The sequence below is a fragment of the Dryobates pubescens genome, chromosome 13 (genome assembly GCF_014839835.1).
Source record: "Dryobates pubescens isolate bDryPub1 chromosome 13, bDryPub1.pri, whole genome shotgun sequence".
NCBI classification, from domain to species: Eukaryota; Metazoa; Chordata; class Aves; order Piciformes; family Picidae; genus Dryobates; species Dryobates pubescens.
The window spans coordinates 28,107,612-28,117,970 of NC_071624.1; the positions used below are offsets into that span (position 1 = coordinate 28,107,612).

Sequence of the window (10,359 nt, forward strand, 5' to 3'; positions counted from 1 at the left end):
TGTGATTTGCCATTCACAGCATGAGTTTTGCACAGTAGATCCTTTCATAAGTGTGGAGTTACAGACTTTGTGAATGACAACATGGATAGAGAGAGTAAGCCCTTCCTCTATCATCTGAGTTCCTATAGTCTAGCAGCTAGAGCAATGACACACCTTAATGAGAGATGAAGGCTAATTAAAGTTGGAAGCCGAGCAGCTTGATCTGAGATCTTGGACTCCTCAAATTATTTCAGGTGTGAGCCAGGTCTAGCATTAGATGAGCAGATGGGTTTATGCCTCCCTGGCTAGAGAGAGGCAAATTAAGGAAGCAAGGCTTTCCAAAAACAAGAGCATGATTTCTGCCAGGAGGACTTTGCCATGTCAGAAGCTCCCACATCTCTGTGTGTGGTCCTCAGGAGCAGAGCAGGCTCCTCCTCCTGTAAAGGATGGCAGAACTTTGAAAGCACACCCAAACCCTCACCCAGGCATAGTGGGGAGCACCCAGGGGAGAGAGTAGTTTATCTGACAGAATTCACAGGGGGAAGCACCAACAAACTGCCAACTCTGGCCAAAGCTGCCCAAAGAGGTGGCTGATGCCCCATCCCTGGAAACATTCCAGGTCAGGTTGTTTGGGGCTCTGAGCAACCTGATCCAGTTCAAGATCTCCCTGTTCACTGCAAGAGGGCTGGGCTAGCTGACCTTTAAAGGTGCCTTTCAACCCAGACCATTCTATGATTCTTTCTCATGGAAAATGGATTATCTGTCCCAGATGTGCTGCAGGGAAACTCCAACCTGTGAGAGGGAGGAAAAAAAAGCCACTGCCCAGCTATTGAAAAACGTGCTGTACCCTCGACTGACACCCTGACTGCTGCTGCCAAGCCCCTACTATGGGACTGACTGTGGTGAGCTGTCTCCATGGAGTTATGGGATGGATCAAGACACATCCTTGCTGACAACTGGCAGGAGTCCCCTGCCCTGCTGGGAGCAGGCACCAGCAGCAACCCGTCACCAGGCTGAGCTGCCTCCTTGCATGAAATGAGGCCTTTGGGAGACTGCTGGAAAACTTCTCGAAATCTGGGTGAAAAAAAGAGGCAGTATCTCCAAATAAGGTGTGAAAGGAGAGTCCCAGCAGACCGGACTGCTCCCCCTAGCTCTCCGGCGAGTGTGCAGGGACCTCTTGTGGCAGCCGTGCCCGGCGGCTCCCGTCCTTGCTCTTCTGCTGTCTGGACAAGCCTGGCCTCCCAGCCTGGGGGACGTGGCTGAATATTTGGCTTGATCTGGTGTCGAGGGACTTATTTGTGACTGGGTTTGGAAGTCTTCAGCTCCAAACCCATCCCTGCTTAATGTCACTGCTTGAGAGGGAGGCAAAAGAAAAAAGAAATGGCTGGGAAAAAAAGAGTTTGCAAGAAACTGCTGCCTGATGGCAGGGAAAATAAAGTGAAATCTGGGCTGAAGGTAACTCAGAAGTACTTTGTTATGTAGCTGCCACTAGTGCTCCAACAGTGGGATCAAAGCCCCTGAACCAGAGTCTCTATTAATCATGGTTTAAATTCCTTACATGTGGAAGTAGTAGGTAAAAGCTCTCCAGTGTTCAGAAACATTTTAACTCTTCCAGACCCTGACTGGAGCCAGATGTTCATCTTTGGAAGAATAACACCAGACTGGAGGAGCCCTGGGGACACAACAGGGCTGTTCCATGCTCTGGGGTTTTACCTGCAGGCAGGAGAAGGAGCAGAGTTGTCATCTTGGGAAGAGTCAGGCAAGATTACTGAGGCCAAAACACTGCAGACAGCTCCTGCTTAGGCAATCAGCTCTCTGCAATTTTATACCACAATTAATTGTGGAATGATGTTCTCCTCGGTGCCCTGGCCTGCCTCCCTTCCTTTGGCATAGCTTCTGCTAAACAGAAATGTCTCTGCATTTGGCCTTCTCAGTAACAGATTAGCCTCTGTGATCCTTCAAGTCCTAATACATGAGATTATTTATAATCCCCTGAGCAATCAGCTCTGCTGATTACTTCGGGCAGCGTCTCCCCACCACTTAACCACTGTGAAATTACATTGTCCTGGCCAGCTTTTAGGCACATTTCTGCATCAGGAACAGATGCTTTTCCATCAGTTGGGACTATCTCCTCCCTCTCCTTCAGATCTGATTTAATCACTCCCTTCCCCAGCATCTCTTCCATCAGCATATTTATGGCTGGCTGGTGTTCTGGTGTCCATCACCTCAGCCAGGGCAGTGCCTGGGAGCTCGGGCTCCGCACGTTTCTGTTTCGACAAAGAGAAAGTAGAAGATTTCCTCTGAAATTAATACCTCAAAGGAGAGGCAGAGTTTGACATTAATCAGTGTGTACAGGGTGACTCATTCTGTCCACAGAGGAGAAGCAAGGTCTGTGCAGCAGCCACACTTCTGGTGGAGACATCAAAAAGCAGCAAGGGAGCGACCAAATTACAGGAAGCTGGAAAAGCAGCAAAGTTGTGGGATGGAGCTAAAGAACTTGTCGGTGTGGGATCCTGAATTCCTGCAGGAAAGCAGAGCTGGGGTAGCCCAGACATGGAGGAGATCCTTTTGGGACCAGACATGGGACAGGGGGATGGAGGGCAACAGTTCTGTGTTTTGGTTTGTGGGTTGTTGGGGTTTTTTTGGCAGGGTGATTGAACCTTTTTGCTTGCCTGATGTGTGATGAGAACCAGCTGTGTGTGCCTGTATGGGTCCCTGCCCGGGGTGAGGGACAGCACATTACAACGGTGTAGGTGCCTCCCTGCCACCGTGTGCTGAGGTTCCTTTGGGCTGAAAGACCACTGGCCACAGTACCTCAAAGGTGAGCTGTTTACCCACCCAGTGCCATCAAGGTGGAGGGGGAACCTCAGAAGAATGAGGAAGGTGTCTCCAGCTCCAGCAGAGTGATGGGGCACCCAGGCTCCTTTTCTGGCCTTTGGGCTGCCATCGTTTCTGCCGGGTGAATCACGGGGAAGGCTGACATCCCCCCGGGTGCCCTTCTCCCATTTCCCTCTCTTTGAGACAGCCCTGGGTGTCCTTAGTGGGTGTCTGCCTGTCCCGGCGATTCCCGCCACCCTGCAGGGACGATGCTCGTTGCTCCCTTCCCCGGGGCGGTGCATCCCAGCCGCGGCAGGGCGGTGGCAGGGCGGTGCCGGTGCCCGTGCCCGAGCCCGAGCCCGAGGCGGCGGCAGAGCGGCGGCAGGGCGGGCCCCGGCGGCCGGGCGGGGCGGTGCCAGTGCCTGGGGTGGTGTCCGTGCCCGGGGCGGTGTCAGTGCCCGGGGCGGTGGCGGGGCGGGCCCCGGGGCAGGGCGAGGTGGAGCCGTCGAGAAGCGCGACCGATGCCGATGGGAGCCCGGGAGAGGCTGCGGGCAGGTGGATGCCCATGGCTTTTAGCCCGGGGCTGCTGGTGGTGGCCGGCTCCTTTGCCGCTTTCCGCCTGTTGAACCGGGAGCTGGAGCGGTTGGTGCCGCCGCCGCCCTCGGCCCGCCGCAACCGCTGGAAGTGGCGCAACATCTGGACGTCGCTGGCCCACAGTGTGCTCAGCGGCGGCGGGGCGCTGGCCGGGTGAGCGGCCCGGCCACCGCGGAACCCCGGAGGGCACCTGGGACCGGGGGAGGGCACCGGGCTGCCGGGGGAAAACGGAGGCGTCGACGGATCCCGACGGGAACCTGAGGCCAAGGAGGGCACCGAGGGAGTCTGAGCTCACCCGGGAAGGAGGAGGAATGGGGGTTTTGGAGGACCCTGAGGGATGTGGATCTAGAAATTGGGAGGTACTGGAAGATGGGAGAGGGATTGAAAGGCGCCAAGGGCATCGGGGCACGGGGGCACCAAGAGGATAGGAAGACTGGGGGGAACAGAAGAACAACGGTGGCCATGGTGGGACCAAGGGGACAGGAGGGCTCCAGGGGGTGTCAGCAGCACCAGGTGTACACTGGAAGGAAACTGGGAACCAGAGGCACTGCCTGCCACTCATAACTCCTCTCCCCACAGGTTCTGTCTCCATCCTGAGCTGTCCGAGGACCTGGTGGGCACGCACCCGCCCGGGGCGCACAGCCTGGTTGCTGTATCTGTAGGTGAGATGGGGGGCATAGGCTACCCCCTGTTCTGCACCCTCGGGAGGTGTTCAGGGGCTCAGCAGTGCGTGACAGCAGAGCCACGTCGCAGGCAGCGATGGCTCAGGCACGCCAGACAATTGCTCTATTCTTTGCAAAGAACAGTGGCTCCTTTCTGTCCCACGGCACCCGCAGCCAGGAGGTACTGGGCACCAGGCTGTCTGCCACCATCCTCATGGGACAGCCAGGGCTTGGGGCATCCCAAAAACTGCCTGTGATAGGAGGTTGATGCATGTCCCCCCAAAGTCTCAAGCTAAACGTCCTGCTGTGGAGGCCAGGAGCTGTGAGTCCTCTGGCTGTGTGAAGCCTTCCTACCTCCTTGTCACCCTCTTGCAGGTGTCACTAGCTCTGTGGTCAGTGCAAACAGGCTTCCCAGCATGGGAGGCCTGAACATCTAAAATGCTGACATGGGGCTGGTTTGATGGCAGAGACTCTTTCAGCTGTTAAGGGTTGCATGGGGTGGGATCCCATCCTGGGACAGTAACGTGGGTGAGGGTCTGTGTGCTGCCTTCACTCTCACCTTTCTCTGGGAACAGATCCAAGTCATCAGTCAGTTAGTGCCTGTCCCTAGGAGCACGTCCTACAGAATGATTGCAGGAGGGACCCAAACCACACCAATTTCCTTCTCCTGCTCTATGTGACACTGCTCTGTGCATGACTCACCACCCACCCAGGGTCTGGGCTGAGCTGTGGCTGTCGCTTCCACAAAGGGGCTGCCCAGCTCAGTTGGGTGCAGAGCCTGTTGGGGTTGGGGCTACCCTTGGCACAGCCCTTCCTGTCTCCCTTCTTTGCTCATGGCCTCTCTGATCCCAGGTTATTTCCTCGAAGACTTTGTGGACATGTTGTGCAATCAGAAACTTCACCAGTCCTGGGAGCTGCTCTTCCATCACTCTGTGGTGAGTCCCTCGGCTGCTCTGTGATGAACAGACCCTGGCACTTGTGCCTTCAGGGAAACTGGGGTGGGGAACACCTGCAGGGCTCCTGCTGCTGCTGTTGAGGGTATTTGCTCTCTGTTAAAACAATCTGTTGGATTTTTCTGCTTGGGGAAAGGAGCCCAAACAACCAGGTTTGGAGCTCATCTTGGTCCTGCAGGACTTGTGTACTCTTTGCAGGTCTGCAGAAAGGCACCCAAAGATGGGGTAGGAAAAAACCGCTCTGTGTGCAGAGAGTCGGGGGGAAGAGGGCTGGGCTGGGGGGCAGATCCACAACAGTGGCATGGAAAGACAGTGACACAGGTGTCCCTGCTGGCACCAGTGAGCAGTTCAGCTCCTGATGGCTCTTGGCTACTTGAGTGTCTGCCAGAAAGGGCTGTACATCACTTTCTTCCACTTCCCACTCCCTGGGGTGCTGTCCTCTTACTTGGATCAGAGCCATGGCCACAGGGCTGAGGTGACTGGAGAAGCTTTGGTGCAGGAGCCCCACACCAGTACACTCTGCCTGCCTTGCTGCTGGCTATGCCTGGTGAGGGCTTCTTTTTGATCACCTCCCATGCCTGGATGCTGGAATGTTGTGGATGCCACAGGGCAGAGTGGTGGCACAGCCTGCAGCTGAGCAGCAAACATGCTTCAGGGTACAGGAAAGGCACAGGGATCCACAGGGCCTGGGGCCTGGGGAACAGGGACAGCACTGGGACCTACCTGGATGAGACAAGGGACATGCCGGTCAGACCTGCTGCCTTGCAGCGCAACGAGCCCTGTGGCTTTGCCACTGCTGCTTGTGAGTTAAAAGTTCATCTCCACAATAGAGCTAATTCAGGCCAAGACAGTGACTTAACGAGCAGGGAGCAGATAATCTCATTAAAGAGCCAATACAGAGAGCAGCATTAATGGTATAAACTGAAGAAAGGACTGAGTGTACTAAAGCGTGGGCAGGCAGCGCCTGTCTCCCCTGCCCAGCAGGGAGGGTGCGGGGCAGGAATCATCCCTGCTCTGCCCCCAGCAGCTCTGTTCTCTGCTGCAGCATCCAGCCCAGGCTTGGGGCACCCCATGGGGCTCTCCAGCCGCTCAGTCCCTTCAGTGTATCTCTTCTGGGGAGAATCCCTGTGCCAGCAGCAACTGTAGCTCCGAGCTACACATCTCCTTTCCTGCCCCACTCTGCAGCTCTCTGTGTACAGAAAAACCTGCTGGGCCACAACCCCCTGCATTCCCCAGGTCACAAAAGCAGGGGTAGGTCTGGCTGCACTGTTTCCTCTGCCAACCTAGAGTTTATAGAAGTGTTTCCTTCTACTCCCACTGGAAAGGAAAAAAAAACCCAACAAAACAACCTGCTCAGGTTTCATGCAGCAGTGGGGAGGCTTTATCTCATCTCTGAGCCCACAGCATGGGCTGGAGGCTGCAATGCTGCAGTGATTTGTGTTGAGTTGCTAGAATGTGTCCAGAGAAGGGCAACTAGGCTGGTGAGGGGTCAGGAGCACAGCCCTGTGAGGAGTGGCTGAGGGAGCTGGGGTGTTTAGCCTGGAGAAGAGGAGGCTCAGGGGAGACCTTATTGCTGTCTACAACTACCTGAAGGGAGGTTGTAGCCAGGTGGGGGTTGGTCTCTTCTCCCAGGCACCCTGAGACAGAACAAGAGGACACAGTCTCAAGCTGCACAGGGGGAAGTTTAGGCTTATCTTAGAAAGAAGCCCTTCACAGAAGGAGAGATTGGCCATTGGGATGGGCTGCCCAGGGAGGTGGTGGGGCTGACATCCCTGGAGGTATCTAAGAAAAGCCCAGATGAGGCACTTAGTGCCAAGGTCCTGTGGATTAGTTAGGGTTGGGTGATCAGTTGGACTTGATGATCTTGGAGGTCTCTTCCAACCTGGCTGATTGATTCTGTGATTCTGTGCGGGGTGATTACCAGTGGTTTGGCACTGGCATGATAACCATTTCCACCACACTGTGCCCAAGCATGGAGGGCTCCAGCTCGCAGCAGCTGCGAGCGACCATCCCCCGGGCTCAGCCTTGTCTTCTTTCTTCCTTCACAGGTGATTGTCTGCTTCGGTATTGCAGTGCTGCTCCACCAGTACGTGGGGTTCGCCCTGGTGGCTTTACTGGTGGAGATCAACTCCATCTTCCTCCACCTGCGGCAGATCCTGCTCATGGCCAACTTGGTGCACACCACTTGCTACCGCCTGAACAGCGTCATCAACCTGGGCACCTACGTGGTGTTCCGCATCGCCACGCTAGCCTGGATGGCTCGCTGGCTTCTCCTCAACCGGCAGAACGTGCCCCCAGCAGCCTACGCTGTGGGCACGCTGGGCATGGCAATCATGATGCCCATGAACATCATCCTCCTCTACCGCCTGCTGCGGAGTGACTTCTGCAAGTCCAGCCGGGACGTGCAGCAGGAGAAGGAGCAGTAGCTCCCTACCCAGCAGGGTCCAGGGGATGAGCAGCCCCCAGCCTGTGGAGGAGGAGGACAGCAAAGCAAGGTGGAAAGTGGCTGTTTCAGTACCTTCAGCTGAGGGTCCACACTAACAGAGCATGTGAGCTGGTCGCTGCAGATCCTTGGCCCTTGGCAGAGAAGGTGCTCATGGAGCAGGCTGTGCTCCCCCTGCACCTTTGGATGACACGGTTGGACGACTGGGAGCTGCTCAGAGAAGCCTCAGCAGCTCCTGCAGCTCCCTGAAGCACTGCTGAGTTAAGATGGGAGCTGAAGAGCAGTGATTCTCCATTGCTCTTCTGGATATCCAAACACCACACTGTGTTTCTAACCCCCTTGGTGCTGCAGCCCACAGCATCCCATCCATCACAGGATGATGTGCTCAGCCCTGCATTCTCTGTGGCACTTCCCATGGGACCACCACCAGGAAAGAGACTCTTCAAGGTTTGCCCTCAAGGCTAGGGCCAGTAAAAGCCAAATCCTGCATTCCTGAGTCCTCCCCAAGGAGATTGTCCCAGATGGGTGATGGAGGGAGAGGCTGAGACCTATCTGGTTGGGCTGCTGCCTGCTGTGGGGGCCAGACTGGGGACAGAGCACAGGGCAGTGGATGCTGCAATGCTGCGCTCAGGGATGGGCAGCCAGCTTCTCCTGACAACTGGAGCTTTTTCTGTGCTGTTTTGCTCCCAGATACAGTAAGTGCCCACAAATGAACATGGGAGAGCATGAGTGGGTGGCTGGGATGATGCTGTACGAAGGTCACTCCCCACAGATGTGGAGTTTTCAGGCACAGGCATCTGCTGGGATTTAGGCTTGTATCAGGAATGGAAACTTCTGCTGCACAGCCCAGTGTAATGCTCTTGCCCAGCAGCAAGAGCTCTTACTAACACAAGATTTTAATAAATGGCTGCAAATGAAACTGCCTGAGGGGAAGAGGCTTAGAGGAAGACAAGAGACTGTGCATCCCAGCCTGCTCCAGGGGTGCCACTGCTTAGCACAGTGCTTCTGATCCTATATCTCCCCCACCATGGAGTAAAAATACTTTGTATGCCGGCACAGACTACCTCTCCTGGGCTTTTTCCACCCCCTCCTTTCTATGGAGGAAGATGAAAGTTTCTCCTGTTCCTGCTGATGCTTCCCTGCCCTCTCAGGCAAGTAGAGGCTGTGTTTTCCTTGGGGCTGGCAACTGGGAGGCTAAATGGTGGCAGGATGTGTGCCAGCTCCCACCGCGGCTCTACCTTTGGCCCTGCTGCACCAAGCTGCTTGTGACCTGTGGGGTTGGGGAGGTGCTGGCTGTGCAATGGGGCAGGCTGCAGGCAGAGCACCCAGCACGTGGCTTCCCTGCTCTTATTCCCAACACTGGATGCCAGCCCACAGCAAAGCTATGATCCTTGTGGTTCACTCTGTCTCTTGAGGCTTCCTAGGACAAAGAATCTGGCATTTATTTATTAACTTTTTTTTTTTTACCCCACATATCCTTTTCCCCACCAATTCCCACACACTTAGCTGTTCCCCAGCAGCCCATGTGCCGTTTATAAAAGCAAGATCATCCCACTCAGGATTATGTGTAATGGTTCTGAGAAATCCACTGGATCTGTCATGCTTTCTGTGTGGCAAACAACCTTTAACTCAAAGTCTCTCCTTCGGTTTGAAAAGCTGGGGGACAGGATGAAACAACAGACTGCTCAGAGCGGGTGGCACTTGTTTCGAGGAGGAGAACAAGGGAACAGACACATTTCTGCCTGGGCAGGGAAAGACAAGTGATACATGTGGGCAGTGGGAGGCTGGAGATGACTCGTGGCCAAAGCTGCTTATGTTTCTATTTGTGGAGAGTGCAGGGACGCTTGCAGGTACTGGAGATTCATACTCTGTGTTTGGGTTTGTCACCTCAAGCAGTGTTCAGCTGCCCATGTAGCATTCACAGCTCCTAGATGGAGCAGAGCTGGCAGCAAAGGATTCCTCTTTGGTTTGAGTTGTTGACATCCAGTTTTTCAGGAGCTGATCCACTGATCCCTGTCCTTAATGCAGTCTCTGCACCCGCTCAGCAATGCTGGCTCTGTCCTCCAGCCTCTGCCCACACCAGGGATGTTTCTCAAGGCCTGGATTGTGTTAACACATTCCTGCTGTCACGTGGATCTCGTGTACCCCAGGCACGTGGGTTTAAGGGCCATGGAAGCCCGTCTTGGGTGCCTCTTGTCAGATGTGATTTCCCTACAGTGCTATGGTGGGTTAAGCAGCAGCTGTACAGATCCCTGTGGCCAGACATGGGAGTACCCTGTGCTCATCCATCCTGATGGAAAATGCCCTGGCCTTGGCTTGAAGGGCTTTGGGAAGGGACCTGCTTCTAATCCCCCCATAGAGGGATTCACAGGGTGAAAGGGAACGTCCCCATGAGGGAATTAGTCACCAGGAAGATACACCTCAACCTGTCACCTGCTTGCACCCTCCTTCAGCTCTATCCCACATCCTGAGAGACAATATTCCCTGCAGCTTGGATAACACCCAGGGAGCTCTCTCTCTGCCAAAGCCCTAAGATGAGTTGCTGGGTGGCCTGCGGCTACTCACTGAGCCTAGCACACAGTGCCTGGAGGCCAGGGATTGGGCACCATGTGGAGGGGAGACCTCATTTTCACTACAACTCCCTGAAAGGAGGCTGGAGTGAGGCGAGGGTCGGTCTTTCCTTCCTAGTACCAAGTAATGAAACAAGAGGAAATGGCCTGAAATTGTGCCGGGGAGGTTTAGGTTTGGTGTACATGGAAAAAATTCTTTCCTGCAAGAGTGGTCAGGCATTGGATCAGGCTGCCAAGGGAGGCTGTGGAGTCACCATCCCCGGAGGCGTCTAAAAAACCACACAGACCTGGCATTTTAGGACACAGTTTATTGGCCACGGTGATGTTATGTTTGACTTGAT

General features: G+C 55.0%; 1 protein-coding gene across 1 annotated transcript; it reads left to right on the forward strand.

The window, feature by feature from the left end:
• The first annotated feature begins 3,065 nt into the window (after positions 1-3,065).
• On the forward strand, positions 3,066-8,873 carry TLCD2 (TLC domain containing 2). Its single transcript, XM_054167001.1, is given in 5 exon segments — positions 3,066-3,257; positions 3,260-3,543; positions 3,970-4,052; positions 4,905-4,987; positions 7,054-8,873. Coding segments are annotated over 5 exon segments (1,020 nt in total). The 3' UTR covers positions 7,432-8,873.
• Positions 8,874-10,359: the final 1,486 nt, after the last annotated feature.